This window comes from Heptranchias perlo, chromosome 2, assembly GCF_035084215.1.
Source record: "Heptranchias perlo isolate sHepPer1 chromosome 2, sHepPer1.hap1, whole genome shotgun sequence".
NCBI classification, from domain to species: domain Eukaryota; kingdom Metazoa; phylum Chordata; class Chondrichthyes; order Hexanchiformes; family Hexanchidae; genus Heptranchias; species Heptranchias perlo.
The window spans coordinates 76,264,280-76,284,404 of record NC_090326.1 but is presented as its reverse complement, the minus strand read 5'-3'; the positions used below and the strand labels follow the sequence as shown (position 1 = coordinate 76,284,404).

At 45.0% G+C, this 20,125-nt stretch overlaps 1 protein-coding gene across 5 annotated transcripts in view; it reads right to left on the bottom strand.

Moving 5' to 3' along the window:
* LOC137340549 (zinc finger protein 385D-like) overlaps positions 1-20,125 on the bottom strand; it is a 276,981-nt gene that overhangs the window by 151,518 nt on the left and 105,338 nt on the right. For 4 of the 5 annotated variants that reach the window (XM_068003069.1, XM_068003077.1, XM_068003093.1 and 1 more), the window contains one exon: positions 8,060-8,170. The exons of the other annotated variant lie outside the window; for it this stretch is intronic. In XM_068003069.1, the coding sequence (XP_067859170.1) occupies positions 8,060-8,170 (111 nt within the window). The remainder of the gene's footprint in view (positions 1-8,059; positions 8,171-20,125) is intronic. 5 annotated transcript variants of the gene reach the window in all.

Genomic DNA, 20,125 nt, shown 5'->3' with positions numbered 1-20,125 from the left:
GCTGTAAGATTCTATGATGCTATGATCATGCACTCTACGCCATTTGATTTCCTGAAAAAATGTTCTACAAATGTTTTCCCTGCATTCCAAAAATAAATTAGATAAAATTACAGAATATCTAACCTTACATGCTACATTATTCATCCTTGACTGTTGCCTTCCTTAATGTTTCTAATTTTCCATCACCTCAAAATCTATCATGTTCCTTAAGCATTTAAGCAAGTGGACCCAGGTTCAAGCTAGTACGAGGCAAATTTAGAGCTGATGTCAGGAAGTTCTTCTTCACACAAAGAGTGATCAATGGAGGAGATAAACCTCCAGGTAGGGTAGTAGAGATAAAACCCTCGAATCATTTAAAAACACAGTTGGATGCCATGATGGGAAACTGCAGGATCTTTCCTGATCGATAAGCTAAGATGGGTTGAATGACTTTCTTAATCTATAACTATCTCATGATCTTATGAATCCAACTGTATTTATCCTTAAAACGCTCAATCCTATTCCTGACCAATTCAACCAACTCTTTCTTAATCAAAACAGCATTATCTCTTGTACTGCTTTATCGTCACCAAACCAACTTTTATACAATCATTGAGTTCTTCAGAGGTGCTGGATATGATTTTTGTGCAGCACTGTTATAACCCGATAGATGGATATGTGAGACTACATTAAACAGATGTGTAATGGTTTCTTTAATAATTCCAACCTACACTGTCAAATGAGACTATAAATGCAGTATGGAATGAGAAATGGTCATTCAATCCATCAAGTGCAATTCCTCCACAAACCATGTATTCTTTATCCATTTTTGGATACGATTCAACCTCTGAATCTCCTGAAGGAGGTAACTAACCATAGATTAAAGGTAAAGAGAACAAAGCTCTGATAAATTTCTCTGCATCCTTCAAAAGTAATCATGCAAGTAGTCCAGGATACTAAGGTGGTGAATTTCTGCAGAGCATCTCCCGATCGTCTGTCATAACTTCGGCACATGAGCCACAGAAACCCCGGATAAATGTCTTAAATGCCGACAGCTAGTAGGCAGACCAAGCCATACAATTCAAACACTGTGATTTGTTCATTTGTGTGTATGACTGGCTGCGCCTTTTGAATTTAGCTGACAGTTATTTAAATCCACAATGCCCCAGCAACTGTTTAATGAGCGAAGACTGTTCAAATCAGAGAATTGGACTGGAACTTTGAGGAGACTAGTCAGACCAATTAACACCCGTATTTGGCAACATTATAAGAAAAGAACAATTAGGCATATATATATATACATTTAATTATAAAATGATTAGCTTAGCATTTAAATGTGAACCATTTATTATTTTGCTTTATTTCAAGGAGTTAGTAGAGCCTAAGAAGTCTACATCTACTGTATATACGTAACATCTACTGTACCCACACACATATACATATAAGGTCTGTTATTAATGTTATTTTCAAAGACACAAGGAGAATCCTGTGGAAGCACAGAATGGTCTCAACAGATAAAGCATTTTAAAGGAAGATTTCCTGTTCGTTATTTTCTGCGGTATATCAAAATTTATTTAGATTTCAAGATCATAGCGAAGACTCACCTATCAGAACAACCTAATATATAAGTGAAATATCTAGAGTAAGAAGGGCAGAAAAGACCCCAAAACACAGCAGACATATCTGTGATTCCTGCAGCAAAGGTGATGTATGAATCATCTTGTTCCATTCAGAATTTGATCTACCCATGTCTATCCTTATAGTACAAAAGCTTACTTAATGGGGATCATTAATATGAGGGGAAATGCTTTCCATGTATGGTGACTTTTTAAAAATACATTAGGGAAGATTACCTTGGGTCTACTCCCTGGGCACAGCAAATATCAGAACATCGTACGGGTCAGAACGCACATCTGTAAAGAAACACACCCAGTTTTCCTCCATCAGGAAAATCTGCCCTATCCTACCTAGCAGGAGAAATCACAACTGATATCACTGGCCGACAGACTGCTGAGACCCAGCATTGTTGTTCTTCCAGCCAGAAGACAGTGGGGCCAATTTCCATTATAAATCAGTTCTACAGGGTCAAGAACTGATCTAATCTCGTCAAAATGTGCTAACAGCACTCAGATTTTATAGGTCACTCCATTTACATAATTATTCACAGTTCCGGTGTAGATTTAGACAGGAGCACACTTGTGGTCGGGGAGGAAAATTGCACGTAAATAAAATTCAAAGGATGAGGATAATTAAAGGGAAGTGGAAGAATAGGGTTACAAAAATTCTTAAAGCCTATGAAAGGCTCAAAAGACAGCTTAATCCATTGCAGTCATTGCCAAGGTTGAAAGGGGAGAGGGCTAAGATGCGGCAGGCAAAAATGAAGGGAAAGAAATCCCACTGTGCAGGCGTGAGTCTGCTAGCAAGTAACTGAGCTCAGCACCTGATCCCTGTTTGATAGCTGCTGAAGTGGCGATGGTATTGCGTGAGGTAGCTGGGAAGAGGGATGCCCTCTGTGCCATTCCACCACACCATCTGCATAACAGCATGCTTGGAGGGAGATGGAGGCAGGCTTGGTATGGTAGCTGCAGTTGTCCTGGCTGCAGAAGGTACAGCTCTGCATTTGGCTCTCTGCTGGTCCAGGCCCTGTGAAGGCAGATCCCCAACAGTCGTTACCAGGTAGGTGCAACTACACCTGTAAATATAGTTGGTGACATCTTGGTGGATGTGGTCAATCAGGGTGTGTTGGTTATCGATCATCTTAACATGCCTTTGTTAATGCAGTGCCATTGAATGCAGTTAAAATGAGGGCAACAACTTAGCCCCTCTGATCCCGCTGCCTGCCTGCCGTGTCCCGATGTTAACTTGCACTTTTGAGCGGGCGAGCAGGACACCCACTACAAGGCAGCGGGGTCCTCTCTAAATATGGTACCCAATCTGCAATTTTAGTTGGAGGCCTGAGCGGGGGAGCAGCGACGGCTCCCCTGTCAGACCGAACCTGCCGCGAGCCAGATCGTGGGCCAGTAGTGGCCCAGTCAGGTAAATAATTACATTATGTTTTAGGTTTCCTTGTGGGCCGGGAGGGAAGTGCTCCTCCATGTCCCACAGAAAGCCTTGGCTTCTCTTGCCCCAGGATCCCCTGATTGCATCCGAACCCCCCTCATCTCTTAACCGACTGCCGGGACCGTTCCCACGGGTCCCCGGCTGTGGTCTCTTGCCCTCGAATTCCCGCTCCCGCCCGCCAGCCAGATAATGGGTCTGGCCAGATTTGGGCGGGTTACCAAGAAAGTTTATATTAATGAGGCCCAGCCATTAAGAATGGCCATGTCTCCACGTCCCCGGACTCTTCAGGTGTGCCATCTGCTTCAGGACTCACGTGTGCCGTACCGGCCCTCTCTTTAAAATGGGGACAAAAGGGGATCTGCCCATTTTAACATGCCATTACACCCTGTGAACTGATGCATACTTGGCATCATTGAGAGGAAAATTGGTCGCAGTCACTCAGCTGATGTAGGCAGAAGGTCTCCCAGTGAGCAGCTCAAGTTGTGGAACATGGATCAACATCCCTACTGGTCGTGGATGTGTGTCCGATGCTCCAACATGATTAAAAAATCAGAACCCACCAGGAGTGTCATGTGGGGAAACGCTTTACTGTAATGTCACTTCTACAAATAGAACATCTTGTAACCAAAAAACAGGGGAGTGTCTCAGCAGATATACTTTATTCATCAAGAAAACTTAACGTCATACTGCAGTGGTGAGTTTATCACTCATGCGTTATTCAGTAAGATGTGCTCCTTCCATAAATCTACCTGGTAGCATAGGTATAACTGTCTCTGTCATAGAATCATAGAATTATAGAAAATTTACGGGACAGAAGGAGGCCATTCGGCCCATCGTGTTCAGCTTCCTCTTCCACCCACTATACAATGTATACTGATTCACCACAGCATCCCAGCTCATTTACTACTACATAATCGCTGAAATGAAATTGCATGCAGCATTTCACTCATGCAGTCTCCAGTAGTTTGATAACAATAGGAATAAAAAATACAGCCATTTATCTTGTAGCTGATGGAGCTATCCACTGACTATGCTACATTTTAACCTCTGTATGAATAAGTGCTCTGAAACCATAAATATCCATTATGCCAATTTTCTTTCATCAAGAGTTGAATTCAGGTCCTTGAAATTCTCTTCTGCTAAAGATGTGTGGATGCTTCTGCCAGCCATTGGGAATGATGTCTGGACATGGAATAGGTGCTTATGTGGGTTGAGAAAAGCCATTATGAAACTCAGTCCCACTTTCGTTTACCTTCCGCCCAATTAGCACCACAAAATCAAGACCTGGCCAATGGAAAATCAAGGTATAATGGTGCTGAAATCCTGTTGGTTGTGCCGGGGTTGTACCCACTCCCGGTGCCCTCCAGCACTGACCCCGCCAAAATTTAGTTAGTGAGAGGGCACCTAATCACCATCAGACAGGCAGGCACAACCTCCACTTGGGCGCACCCACCTGTCCATGGCTGCCAGAAACTCCAGTGTCTGCCCGCCCATGGGGCCTTCCTCAGGCCTTCCCCAATGATCTCAACCATGTTCCCCTCAGCTTCCGAGTAAGGAGACTGATCTGTAAAGGTTTTATAAAATTATCTGCCTCTCTTTGGGGATCACTGCCGTTTGCCCCACTGGTAGGATCCACTTGCACCCTTGTGGGGACAAGTGTGGCGCCACTCTCTTGGCGAACCAGCCTCCAGTGATACATTAGGTGCCTGTCCAGCCTAAGGAGCAGGAACTCCTGGCATAGGGAGCCCACAACACTGACTATAATTTGCCTTATAAGCAGCAGATGAAGGTTCTGTCCCTTACAAGGCAACCAGCAAAATGACAGAGACCCAGCACAACCACCTGTTCTCCTGGGGGTTCCGCCCATCTCCCCCCACAATTATGGCGGGAGACCAGGGGAACCCCTGAGGAATTTCAGAACCAATATCTCTCTTACGATAATTGAGGGAGTTTGGGCTGGATATTTACTCGGAGCCAGGAATAGAGCATGGGGGTGGGGAGGGTTTTCGGACGGGAAATGTAATGACGATTTTGACAGTAGGACGTCTTTTAAAGTTTTTAAACTGATTTCTCGCCCAACAGCCAGCCATGTTGACAAGCGTTTGAATGGGAGGGTCGGGGAGAGTTCTGGATCTTTGGAGTTTGATCGGGGGATTGATTGCTGTGGGGGGGGGGGGGGGGGGTGGGGGTTTTGGGAGAAGTTGGACATCATTGGGGGGGGATGTTGGACATCGCAGCATGCAATCGCGGGCTGTGTAAAGAGGTTAGCTCGGAGTGGCCGGGGGAAGCACTCCAGCTCCTCCTGGCCCACAGGCAGTGATGCAAATGCACTTACTTCATGGATCCGGCCCTTCTCGCATCCTTTAACCTGCCAGGATTCCCGCGGCCCGGGAAACTCGGCCTCCATGGGTCAAAAATAAAAAATTAGGTAAAATGGAGGCCCACAGCCTCCTTAAAGGATTTTACTGACTGACCCAGAAGTTGGCGTGTTGGAGTCGAGTTGTGGTAGTGCTTCAAATTTCTGCAATTTTTACTTCCCAGCCAACCCCGACCCACCCGTTCTTGGGGGTTAAAATTCCCCCCTTTATATCTGTGCAGGTGGCACCCATCGTTTTTTCTGAAGCCACTATCTCTCCTCCTTCTCGATCTGTCTGTAGCCTTTGACACGGTTGACCACACCGTCCTCCAAAGCTTCTCATCCGTTGTCCAGCTGAGTGGGACTTCCCTCGCCTGATTCCACTCTTACCTATCCAGTCATAGCCAGAGAATAGCCTGCAATAACTTCCCACCCCTGCACTGTTACCTCTAGAGATCCCATATCCTGTCCATCACAGAGGCTGCCAACTTCCACCTTCGTAATATCACCCATCTTCGCCCCTACCTCAACCCATCTGCTGCTGAAACCCTCATCCATGCTTTTGTTACTGCCAGACTTGACTATTCGTATGCTGTCCTGGCTGGCCTCTATCCCATCTTCCATCTTCCATAAACTTGAGCTCATCCAAAACTCTGCTGCCCATATCCTTACACTCATCACCCTGTGCTCGCTGAACTACATTGGCTCCTGGTTCACCAGCACCTCGATTTTAAAATTCTCATTCTCGTGTTCAAATTCCTCCATGTCCTTGCCCCTCCCTATCTCTGCAACCTCCTCCAGCTCTAGAACCCTCCAAGAACTCTGTGTTCCTTCAATTCTGGCCTCTTGTGCATCCCCCACCTCCTTCGCCCCACCACTGACAGCTGTGTCTTCAGCCCTCTAGGCTCTAAGCTCTGGAATTCCGTCTCTAAATCTTTCCACCTCCCTACCTCTCTCTCCTCCTTTAAGGCGCTCTTTAAACCATACTCAAGGTGCTATATCAATACAAGTCATTGTTGTTATTATCATGGGTGTCCAGCAAGTAGCTATGTCTGTGCCAGTGACAAACGTGCTGCTAAAAAAAACTTCATTATTATTATGTACTTTCTAGATGGTAGACCATTTTATGGTTTATTTGAGCAGTATGTAGGATGTAGAGGATCAGTCTGAGCTACATGAATTGATACAAAACAACAGAACAAGTGACATGAGTTTAAGCTGAGATGAGGTCGCTTCAGGCAGTACGTAAGAAGATGTTACTGAGAAGGTGATCTTTCTTTCGAATAGCTTAACACGGCAGGGTCTGGAGACAAGTAGTTTATAGAATCATAGAATCATACCACACAGAAGGAGTCCATTCTGCACATCGTGCCAGTGCCAGATCTTTGAAAGAGTTATCCAATTATGTATGGTAGTTCCACTCCCCTGCTCTTTCCCCATAGCCTTGCAAATTTTTCCTTTTCAAGTTTATATCCAATTTCCCTTTTGAAAGTTACTACTGAATCTGCTGCTACTACCCTTTCACGCAGCGCACTTCAGATCATAACTAGTGCCTAGAATTTCCACAGGGTTCTCCCGATCCCCCCTCCCGTTATTTGAGCGGAATCCCCGGAGACAAGGCCGATTACATTGTTTCTCCGGGGTTTCCGCCAATTTTCCACCAAATTTATGTTAGCAGATCAGGAGAACTCTATGGGAATTCTCCCCCTAGAGATCTTCAGTGTTAAATTTGAGCAGTATGTCAAAGAGAAACGCATTATTCGATACAACCGCTGAAACAGCAAGAAGGTGTAGCATATTTGAGACTTTCTGATCCTGAAATTCCACGGACGGGAGAGCGGTCCACCGATCCCCCATCGTAACCTCGGTAGGAGACCGGCAGAACCCCTGGATAACAGCACTCAGTGCCACTGGCGAAAATGATTCTTTCTGCAATGATGACACTGTATTTACAGTACTTGGAAGGTTCCTTTGAAACTTTATAGCAACTTCCACACATGATCTTCAGTGATCTCAATTTTTTTAGCTGAGACTGGGTCTAGATTAAAAGGCTTGTGTTTGTCCACATTTCACAGATGAAATACGCCTATAGTGTAGCTCTATGTATTGTACAAAGCCCAGCACTGTGGCACCTTTTATTTGAGAATATTTTCTAAAGCCTCCAGGTGCAACATTTTTCGCATTAGTGAGTTTGAACAACAAATCAGAACTGCTGCTCATCCATGACAAAAAGTGATTGATGGCTGAGATACGATGCTGAATGGGTCAAAAGATTCTTCATCTACAAAATAATTGGCATTGACAACATGCCAGAATTTTTTTTCAAGGTCCTAATTCCGAATAAGACATTCAGGATTTTAACATTCCTCTTCTCTATTATTTTAGCGCAGGTTTTTCTTAAAATAAATAAATTAACAGTTCTGGTAAGGTGCCAGGGTGAGAATACAAAACAACCAGTTGGCAACTACAGTAAAACTAGTTTCTACAGCAAGCACAAAAAATCCTAGAATATGCCATTCTGCCATTCTGAGTTGATGTTGCAGTAACAGTGTAACAATGTTTGCTTTTGCCTAATGTGCATCAGTGTGTTATGTGTAGAATTAAATACATCTCTGGAGCAATCAACTATGGACTCAAATGCATCCTTGTGCCTTGTACACTCACATCAGAATTAAATCTTAGTTGGCAGATGTTGCATGAAATTACTTGTTTTCTTCTTGGAGGAAGAGGAACCCCAAACGTGTGATTTATCACTGCTTTCTGAACTGGGTCCATCTGTGAAAAAGGACAAGAAATTCAATTAGATTTCTTTATCTCCTTCAAAGGTCACAGCCTGACTTACTAAATGTTGTTGTGTATTTTTAATATGTTTATTTGCTCCACGTTTTTTTCCGTCTCTAGAACTTCTCCCCTTGTCACGTAGCAAATCTGATTCTGCAGATGGACAAGTGAAGTTGCTCTTAGGCTTCTGCCAGTGCCATTGAACTGGCTGTTTGAAAAGCAATCTGGGATGACTATTCTTCCCACCCTCCCTCCAGGAAAGTGTCTGGTCTCCTCTCAGTGCCTCCCCACAACAAACTTTACATAGAATGTACAGCACAGGTCCATGCCGGTGTTTATGCTCCACACGAGCCTCCTCCATCTAACTCATCTACTTCATCTAACTCTATCAGCATATCCTTCTATTCCTTTCTCCCTCATGTTTATCTAACTTCCCCTTAAATGCGTCTATGCTAGCCGCCTCAATTACTCCTTGTGGTAGCAAGTTTCACATTCTAGCCACTCCATGGGTAAAGAAGTTTCTTCTGAATTCCCTATTGGATTTATTAGTGACTGTCTTATATTTATGGTCCCTAGTTCTGGTCTCCCCATCAAGTAGAAACATCTTCTCTACATCTACCCTATCAACTGAGGTGAGGTTTCTGCATACAGAACTGTGGGCCTGGACCTGTGTACTAACATTCTGGCACAGTTGATTGGTACACCATAATTTAGGTAATGCTGTGTTCAATATTGATGGCTCCAAGAAGTGCTTTAAATCCAGCAAGGATAGCTGTAAAGTGTGTAATTGTAATATAATAGCTTATTACGGTGGTCGATGGTTAAGATGGAGGGCTACTATGTCACAGCAGTTGCTTTTTGTGTTAACTTCTTAAGCTTTGGAAGAATGTGCTCACAGATAAGTAGCTTCAACAGTGCAATGCTGACTGTTTGGTTAAGATCCCATTGTAAATGTACAAACAGACATTATTGTGACTCATAGGCCAGTTGTTCAATGACTATACATGAATATTAGATCACAGATATCAGCCCAGAAATTGCTTTTAAAATAACGGTGAGCCGAACAGCGCTCACCATTATTAGTGGCGAAATTGAAGAGCAAGTTCCAGTGACCGCACATGCACAGTTAAAAGCGAAAATCTGGAACTCGCTTTTCTTGGTTCTCCGGAGATCTGACAGCTTTGCCTTAAAGCGATATCACCAACTGCAATCAATGCAATTAATGGACCAGCACGGACTCGCTCTCCTGCCCAGCTGGAAATGAACTAATCTTGCCACAAAACAGGAAGGAGGGACCTACTCCTGCTCTTAATTCTTAATTTGTAGGTACGCTCAGTTTTTTAAGTCTTATCTAAGTTGACATCCTAATCAAATGACACCCTATGTGACTATGTTAAACTATCCCTCCTCATCCTTCTCGACCTGTCTGCAGCCTTTGACACAGTTGACCACACCATCCTCCTCCAACACCTCTCCTCTATTGTCCAGCTGGGTGGGACTGTGCTCGTAGTCCCAGTCGTAGCCAGAGAATCACCTGAAATGGCTTTTCTTTCTGCTCCCCCAACGTTACGTCTGGTGTCCTCCAAGGATCTATCCTTGGCCCCCCTCCTATTTCTCATCTACATGTTGCCCCTTGGCGAAATCATCCGAAAACACATGTATGCTGATGACACCCAGTTCTACCTTACCAGCATCTCCCTCAGCCCCTCCACTGTCTCTGATTTATCACACTGCTTGTCTGACATCCAGTGCTGGATGAGCAAAAATATCCTCCAAGTAAATATTGGGAAGACCGAAGCCATTGTCTTCGGTCCTCGCCACAAATTCCGTTCCTTAGCCAACAACTCCATCCCTCTCCCTGGCCACTGTCTGAGGCTGAACCAGATCATTCACAACCTTGATGTCCTATTTAACTCTGAGATGAACCTCCAACCACATACCCGCTCCATCACCAAGACCGTCTACATCCACCTCTGTAATATCGCCCGTCTCTGCCCCTGATTCATCTCATCTGCTGCTGAACCCCTCATCCATGCCTTTGTTACCTCCAGACTTGACTATTCCAATGCTCTCCTGGCTGGCCTCCCATCTTCCACCTTCCATAAACTTGAGCTCATCCAAAATTCTGCTGCTCGTATCCTAACTCGCACCAAGTCCCGTTTACCCATCACCCCTGTGCTCGCTGACCTACATTGGCTCCCGGTCTGGGAACGCCTTAATTTCAAAATTCTCATCCTTGTTTTCAAATCCCTCCATGACCTCGCCCCTCCCTATCTCTGTAACCTCCTCCAGCCCTACAAACCTCCGAGATCTCCACACTCCTCCAATTCTCGCCTCTTGCACATCCCCAATTTTCATCGCTCCACATTGGCAGCCGTGCCTTCAGCTGCCTAGGCCCTAATATCTGGAATTCCCTCCCTAAACCTCACTGCCTCTCTACCTCTCTCTCCTCCTTTAAGACGCTCCTTAAAAACTATCTCTTTGACCAAGCTTTTGGTCACCTGTCCTAATATCTCCTTATGTGGCCTGGTGTCAAATTTTGTTTAATAACACTCCTGTGAAGTGCCTTGGACTTTATACTACATTAAAGACGCTATATAAATACAAGTTGTTGTTGGTGCTGTTTAACAGCTGGTAAATCTTAATGACTGCCAAACAACCGCTCTGGCACTAAAAATTAACTTTTAAAAATGAGGAATCTTATTACTCCTGATTTTAGTTTTTGGACATTTAAAAAAAAAAAAATTTTTAATTAAAAATATCTTTTTCTTTTTCCTTCTGTCTCTTTTATCCCAGTCTTTTAATCCTATCCTCTCTTCATTTCACTTTCTCTATGTCATTTTATAATATTTTATTGGACACAGCTGGGTTTTTAGTCTACGCTGTTTGTGAATGAACTGCACTTCCTCGTTCTCACAGTGTGGCTTGCTTCAAGCTGATTGGCTGAGGGGCCTCAGAGATCCTTTGACCACTCACACAGTCTGGGAAAGAACGCTGATGTTATTTGAACTCGCAGTTCAAGGAAGTTGCCGCCAAAAGGAACGCGGTAACTTAGTGGTGAAATTAAATCTAATGAGCAGCGACCACTGCTGGTTCACTGCTCGGAGCAATTTACTGGCCATCAACTTACGTTTGTCCAAGGTCGAGGTGAGGGCTTTTTTACTTGTGTTTTTTTTAAGGTATGTGGGGGGAGTACTACAAAGTTTGACAGACCAGTGAAAAATTAATTATGCTACACAATTTTAGCCAATTGGGAAATCTAACATATTTATCCAGCACAGAGGTGTCCAAAATTGCCTTTGTGACCCATTCAGTTGCTTATCATGGAGCCAGCGGGCTGCGCATAAAAAGATCATCACCATCACCATGACCTGCTTAGGAAGACTCAGTACTTTTTTTACCCATTCCTACGCCTTTTTGATGTTTTGGCACTTTTCTCCTCTCCTCCCTCCTCCCATCCCCTAGTTCAAGCTGACACTTTTGTCCCCTCAGTTCAAGGTGAATAGTCTTCTCCCCTTCCCACATCCCAGTTCAAGCTGGCACTACTCCCCCTGCCAAATGTATGCTGGCACTTGTTGTATTCCATAGATGGTGTTAAAAAAGCCATGGACAAAAGCAGAAGAGACCTATAAATCTTAATAGACTCAACCCTCAACATGTCCAACCAATGCAGAGCAGCAGTCAAGAAAGCATATAGAGTGTTGAACTAAGTAGCCAATCAGTAGAATACAAGTCTGATCAAACTGTATAGTGCTCCAGTCGAACTAGATCAGTTCTGGTCACTAAGACACAGGTGAAAGACATTCAAGTGCTGGACGCAGTACAGAGAAGAGCCACAGGACTGAGCCCTTTTGTCAAAGGGTTGAGCTATAAAGAAGACTGGGGAGACCTGGACCATGAAATTGGTGGGACCTGCTCTGTCGGTGTAAGTGCAGCAGAGTGGAACTCCTGTCTGCTTGAATATCCGAACCAGACCCCTGTCCTAAATCCCGGGAATGGGGTCAGTTTCATGACCACGGAAGGTGCATCAAAGACACCTGCCTCAACCCACTGACCGATGTCAGAATGGCACCCATCCATTCTGACAGAGAGAACCTGAGGCCCAACCCAGTGTAATTGGGTTCTTCCCAAATACCTGCCACCACCCCAACAGAAATCTTCTTTTCTGCTAGCCCAGTGCCGAGGAATTTTGGGACCTTGGTTTTTTTGGCCTTGAGAGGTGGTGTCTAAGAAGTGATCTTATCAAGGCATATAAGCTAGTTAGGAGAACCAAAAAAATAAATCCAAAATGCTAATAAAGAGTAGGACAAGGGCCCAGAGATTCAAGCTAGTAAAAGGTAAATTTTAGGATTGATGTCAGGGAATTCTCCTTCACCCGAATAATGATCATGTCGAATGGACTTCCAGCAGAAGTAGTTTGGGAAAAATCTTCAAATCTTTTAAGAAATAGTTGGCTGCTGAAATGGTCGGGGGTCGGGGTAGGGGTGGGGGGAGGATATTTAGGTTCTGTCTGAATTGATGAATTATAATAGGCTGAAATGGCATTCCTCATCTGAAATTAAGTTGGTACACCTTGCTCCTTTGTACTCCCTTACTATAATATTTTTCATTTACTTTTTCCTTTTCTGTAACAAATCTTAAGATATCTTTTGTATGTGGGGACTGGGACGTTCAGTTGGCGACAACACTATTGTTTTACCCCTGAGACCTCAGATTCAATTCAGAACTGTTAGGAAGAAAATCTCTTCTCCCTGCTGATTGTATGGGTCTTATATGAAATAAATTAAAATGTTTTCAACCTACTTTCTAGTGAATATGAAATCACCACATTAACTGCCCTTAGCTGAGTGAAATTTGGCGATCTCATTCTGAGAGGTCACAAGAATAGTTGGTGCGTGATGTTTTTTTATTCGTTCATGGGATGTGGGCGTCGCTGGCGAGGCCGGCATTTATTTCCCATCCCTAATTGCCCTCGAGAAGGTGGTGGTGAGCCGCCTTTTTGAAACGCTGCAGTCCGTGTGGTGAAGGTTCTCCCACAGTGCTGTTAGGGAGTTGCAGGATTTTGACCCAGCGACGATGATGGAACGGCGATATATTTCCAAGTCAGGATGGTGTGTGACTTGGAGGGGAACGTGCAGGTGGTGGTGTTCCCATGTCCCTGCTGCTCTTGTCCTTCTAGGTGGTAGAGGTTGCAGGTTTGGGAGGTGCTTTCGAAGAAGCCTTGGCGAGTTGCTGCAGTGCATCCTGTGGATGGTACACACTGCAGCCACTGTGCGCCGGTGGTGAAGGGAGTGAATGTTTAGGGTGGTGGATGGGGTGCCAATCAAGTGGGCTGCTTTGTCCTGGATGGTGTCGAGCTTCTTGAGTGTTGTTGGAGCTGCACTCATCCAAGCAAGTGGAGAGTATTCCATCACACTCCTGACTTGTGCCTTGTAGATGGTGGAAAGCCTTTGGGGAGTCAGGAGGTGAGTCACTCGCCGCAGAATACCCAGCCTCTGAACTGCTCTTGTAGTTACAGTATTTATATGGTTGGTCAAGTTAAGTTTCTGGTCAATGATGACCCCCAGGATGTTGATGGTGGGGGATTCGGCGACGGTAATGCCGTTGAATGTCAAGGGGAGGTGTTTAGACTCTCTCTTGTTGGAGATGGTCATTACCTGGCACTTGTCTGGCGCGAATGTTACTTGCCACTTATGAGCCCAAGCCTGGATGTTGTCCAGATCTTGCTATATGCGGGCATGGGCTGCTTCATTATCTGAGGGGTTGCGAATGGAACTGAACACTGTGCAATCATCAGTGAACATCCCCATTTCTGACCTTATGATGGAGGGAAGGTCATTGATAAAGCAGTTGAAGATGGTTGGGCCTAGGACACTGCCCTGAGGAACTCCTGCAGCAATGCCCCGGGTCTGAGATGATTGGCCTCCAACAACCACTACCATCTTCCTTTGTCCTAGGTATGACTCCAGCCACTGAAGAGTTTTCCCCCTGATTCACATTGACTTCAATTTTACTAGGGCTCCTTGGTGCCACACTCGGTCAAATGCTGCCTTGATGTCAAGGGGAGTCATTCTCACCTCACCTCTGGAATTCAGCTCTTTTGTCCATGTTTGGACCAAGGCTGTAATGAGGTCTGGAGCCGAGTGGTCCTGGCGGAACCCAAACTGAGCATCGGTGAGCAGGTTATTGGTGAGTAAGTGCCGCTTGATAGCACTGTCGACGACACCTTCCATCACTTTTCTGGTGTTTGAGAGTAGACTGATGGGGCAGTGATTGGCCAGATTGGATTTGTCCTGCTTTTTGTGGACAGGACATACCTGGGCAACTTTCCTCATTGTCGGGTAGATGCCAGTGCTGTAGCTGTACTGAAACAGCTTGGCTGGAGGCGCAGCTAGTTCTGGAGCACAAATCTTCAGCACTACAGCTGGGATGTTGTCGGGGCCCATAGCCTTTGCTGTATCCAGTGCACTCAGCCGTTTCTTGATATCACGTGGAGTGAATCGAATTGGCCGAAGACTGGTTTCTGTGATGGTGGGGATATCGGGAGGAGGCTGAGATGGATCATCCACTCGGCACTTCTGGCTGAAGATGGTTGCAAACGCTTCAGCCTTGTCTTTTGCACTCACGTGCTGGACTCTGCCATCATTGAGGATGGGGATGTTTGCAGAGCTTCCTCCTCTCGTTAGTTGTTTAATTGTCCACCACCATTCATGATTGGATGTGGCAGGACTGCAGAGCTTTGATCTGATCCGTTGGTTGTGGAATCGCTTAGCTCTGTCTGTAGCAAGTTGCTTCCGCTGTTTAGCATGCATGTAGTCCTGAGTTGTAGCTTCACCAGGTTGGCACCTCATTTTTAGGTACGCCTAGTGTTGCTCCTGGCATGCTGTTCTACACTCCTCATTGAACCAGGGGTGATCCCCTGGCTTGTTGGTAATGGTAGAGTGAGGAATGTGCCGGGTCATGAGGTTACAGATTGTGCTGGAATACAATTCTGCTGCTGCTGATGGCCCACAATATTTTTACAATAAGCCAATATTTATCAGTTTACTTCATAAGTACTGTATTTTCTTTCAAATTGCAATAGATAACTCTGCCGTAATGTTACAAACAATGGGTTGAATTTCCAGGGGGAGGGGGCTTGGCAGGAGTTCAGTGGAACCCCCAGTTTCTCCAGGAAGTCCGAAGTCACGGCTGGAGATTGGGAGATTCCCCATAAAAGTTTAGCGCTACCCTGTTTATCTTTTCAAACAATATCTGAGAAACTGGGCTGTGCGGGAGATTCTCTCCTTTCATCTCTGGGACCTGCGCTTGTACCCAGTACAGACTGACTAGTTGAAAGATTCCTGTCTGTTTCTTTCATGAAATGTGAATTGAGTTTGGGTAATCTCTCAACTCACGTGCTCATGAGAACCGACTCATAGCACCAAAACTGTGCTCACAAATCAGCAATCTAACTTTGAGAGATCATAAGAATGACTGGAATAGGAAATGGTGATACAGATTCACACTGGTGCAGGGAGGCAGCGGTCATCTTCTGAAGCTGCTTTAAAAAACAACGAAGTTGAAGTTCCATTGTGAGATTTTTGCTATGCACTGGTTAACACATTTGCTTGAAATTCCTGTATTCACTATTTTAACAGTCATTAACCCATTTATAATCAACAGGTTAACCAGGACTCTCATGTGAACATGTTAAGCAATCGCTTAGGAATATTTCAGGGAGTAATTTCAACTCCAGTGTTGGTGTAGAGTTTGCTCTGCAGCTGGCCCATGCTACATAGGATTTTAAAGTGCTTAATGCTGACAGCGGGAGGTAAATATTCCCCCCATTGCGGACTTCGGGTCACCAGTCAGAAGAGCAAGCCCACGGGCCGCTCAATAATCCCGCCAGGAGGCCTGGTTCATCTTGAGGGCTGGGCTGCTTTAGCATTTGGCCGGCGGGAAATGAGCAGGTCACAATATTGGCCGTCTGGCTGACCTCCGGGCCAGAAGAAGGTAGGTGTGGGGGGTCTTGGAGTCCTATCTCAGGGAAGGGAGATCTGGAGAAGCAGCGACCCAGGTTGTTTTTGTCGAGCTTGGATGAGCACATCTGCCTTTCCCAGCCCCACAAAAATACTGTAAAACTTACCTTTGGGTTCCTTCCAGCTGGACTGCTGGCTGATACAGGGTGGCACACGCTCCACCCAGTATTATCCGAAAATGGCAAGCGGGGGTCCTATGTACATCACAGGACCACTATTTGCATATTAAAAGGGCCTACCCCGTGACTCCTATGGGCACTCCAGCCCCTCAGCAGTAGGCCTAGGTGAAGATTGCAGTGGCCACAGCAACGGCAGTAATGGATGATGTAATTCCTACCCTATTTTCAGGCTACTGCCGCTCCTCTGTGCCAGGTAGGAGCCTTCCAAATCCCTCCTTGGGCACCCAATGTGGAAATATGGTCCATTCCTCATCATTAATATCCTTCACCCTGGCAAACATAAAACTCAACTCCCTCAAATAAAAGACAGGTCAATGAAGATACAAACAGGAAAAAAAGCCTGGTATTGCCCCAGCATTTACTATGTACATTTGAACGTGGTATGAAAAGCTAACTGTAAAATCACTTTCAGTCACGTTGACTGCAAAAATTTGCTCTGATTTATTCTTTTATCTAGCGAGTTCAATAAACATATTTAGATCAAACAAACTGACCATCCAACCAGCTTGGTATATAGCTAATTAAAAAGAAAACAAAGCACTAATTTACAGTTTACCCTGGACTGCTGCTTACTTGGCTGATCAAATTCTGCACCACTTCTCGCTGTTAAGCAGTACTGATTGCAAATCAAACAGAAACAGAAGGGGGTTTCATGTCGGCCATGTTACAAACACAGCAGCATTCCAATGCGCAGGTTAGCTGCAGTCAACTCTTCATCATGGTGACAAATGTTTTATAATAGAATGAAAGTCCCGGGTACTCAAGGTGTCACAGCAGAAGCACAGATTTGTCTGTGCTACAATAGATAATGTAGAATTTTACACAGAATCATTAAAAATATCATCTGCTCCTCATCTACCTCTCTCTCACACACACACACACACACACACACACACAAACGTACTCTTCCAATGATTGCAAATACCTGGGGAGGGGATATTTTGTTATGTGTACCAGTTAGTGAGGCGTTACAACTGGAAAAAAAGGCAGCGACCAATAACACCGGATCTACGCCTCTTATGCATATGACACTCTTTTCTGGCGAGCCAGGTACGTGCAGTGAAGGGATGTCTGGGTCTGTTGTAGAGTAAATGATAGAGATTGATTGCTATGATTAGTCAACAACTCCATTATCGTTGTATCATGCGACTGCCAGGATGGTAGAAGGCAAACTATTCGGACCTTGGTCTTTTTTCATTTAGCAATTTCTATGTTACTATGTTCCTATTCCAGGATGGTCAGACAATATGAGAGGTGTGCCTCGCCCATCTACTGGTGCACACTCACATCTTCAAACAGAGGCTTTGGCGGACAATTAGTGCACGTAGAGGCTCAAACTCTCAAGGTAGGTTGTGTCATTAGGCACGAATATATGTGAAGATCTAACTAACCATTCTGCTGGATGGTTCTTCAGAAGCACCCCAATGACAGTATGTGGTACTGCATGAGAGTACCATGCCCGGGTGATCATCAGCCAGCAGAGCCTGACTGGTCATACCTGCCAAGGTGCCACCAACAATATTTGCAGGTCTTGTCGCACTTATCTGGCGATAACTGAGCAGAACTGTCCTCACATGGTCTGGGTCAGTGGAAAGTCAGATGCAGGTGCCATCTTGGAAAGGACACCAGCTGCTAAAATGTACCACGGGGCTGGCACATCCAGCGACAGAACTGGTCTGCTGTAACATCAAGTCTACCTCCACTTACCTCCAGCATGTTGCATTGTTAATTAATGGAATAGTGGCATGGAGTGATACAAAGGACAAACCTTGGGGGTCACCTCATTCAGCACCACCATTACTTCAGTAGCCATCAAACAAGGGGTCAGGTCAGTCACTTGCCTGCAGGCCTCATGCTGCTAATGGGCTGAGATGCTTTTTTCAGCCTTTGTAAAGAGTAGCAGATTTTTTGTCACCCTGTTGTGTAACTTCCCTTTAATTGTTCCCATCTCTTTAAATTTGACTTACACACAATTCTTGATTTCCAGCACTAATGTGCCCCCTACAGCCACCCAAATCTGCACTCAAATCGGTGGATTATTGTGCTTGTCCTCTGGCCAATAAAATCTGAGTTCTATTCGTACATTATCATTCTGGCAAGATTAGCAACAGTTCTTGACTATTTAGAGCGATTTACAACAATACATGTGTGCGCACCTTCTCTTTATCCAACTCAACACACACGCACCCTTGTTCTCCACACAAGCATATAAACATATAGACTCTTGTTATTCTCGCTGCGTCCAGCATTACTTCAGAAAGGACATCAAGGCAATAGTGCAGAAATGATTCAGTCAAGTGCAGCCTGGCGTGAGAGGCTTTAGTAATGAAAAGGTTAAGAGGGGATTTGATAGAGGTGTTCAAAACTATGAGATGTCTTGAGAATATAAATCGGGAAAAACTATATCTACTGGTTGGTGACTCGGTAACTAGAGGGCATAAATTAGAAGTTTTTTTTATATAGAGGGTTGTTAGAACTTGGAATGCCATACCAGAAACAGTGGTGGAAGCAGAATCCATAACAAGAAGTGCATAAATATTTGAAAAAGAAAAAAATTAAAAGGGTATGGGAAAGGGCAGGGACTAAGTGGATAGCTTATTCAGAGAGCTGGTACAGGCTTGATGGGCTGAATGACCTCCTTCTGTGGTGCAAAATTTTATGATTCTATGATTCGCCAAACATGTAAGCCCCAATTTTAACCCAACCCTCCGGGTGAGAACGGGCTGGGTACAGGTCAGAGACACAATTTACATCCCACCCGATGTTACCCTCCGTCGAAGTCAATGAAGCATAAAACCTTGCAGGTTAGGTTCAATCAGGGCTATAAACACAGTCACTCTTCCTCTCTGTATACACAAAATGTCCCTGACTCTCGACATTGACTCATTTTCTCTCCTTCTGTTTTTCTATACTCAAGGGCCCTGATATTTACTCGCAGCCGGTAAGGGCGGGGGGGGGGAGTTATTCAGACGCGAAACCCGGAAATGAAGTTAGCGGGTCAGATTCTGCAATCTCAACTGATTTGAAGGATTGCATTTTTTCTTCTGGGTTTCGCATCTCCAAGCTGTGTATTGGGCGTAATGTGTACCTGACAATGCAATCTGAAGTCCACTATTTAAAGGGCCAATGCATAAAAGGAATTTGGAGGAGACATGAGTAATTTAAGCTGTGGATTCACTAAGAGCAAGGCCAGTACCCAGATTCACCAATGCTTCCCCTGAAGTACTGCTTGGTGCAGTGAGGAGCAGGAGGGACATAATTTTCCCTAGCAAATGGGAGGAAGAAACCTGCTTCTGTTACTAAGAAGGCGTGGCTGGAGGTGGCTGAGGAGTTGAGCATTACAAGCATTGTGGCTCATTCTTGGATGCAGTGCAGGAAGCGTTTTAATGACCTAACCAGGTCAGGAAAAGTGAGTTCAGTTGCTGATTCACACACCCCACATGTGCAACATCCCACATCTCAATCTGTCTTGCCAAACCTACTCCATTACATCATTCCTCACACCCATTTAAGTTTCAGCAGCACCCATCCTTCACTTTCTATGCACTTCCTCACCTCCCCATGTATCCATCCACTGCTGCCACTCACCCCTATCCCTATACAATGTGATGCATCCATCTGCTAGTCACCCTCACCCAATGCACTGCATCCATCGGGTAAATACATGACCTTCAGTCACTCACAGGTCTGTTCTTTCGTCCCTTGTAGGAGAAGAGAGGGTAATACGCAAGGGAGAGGGAGAGGACTGG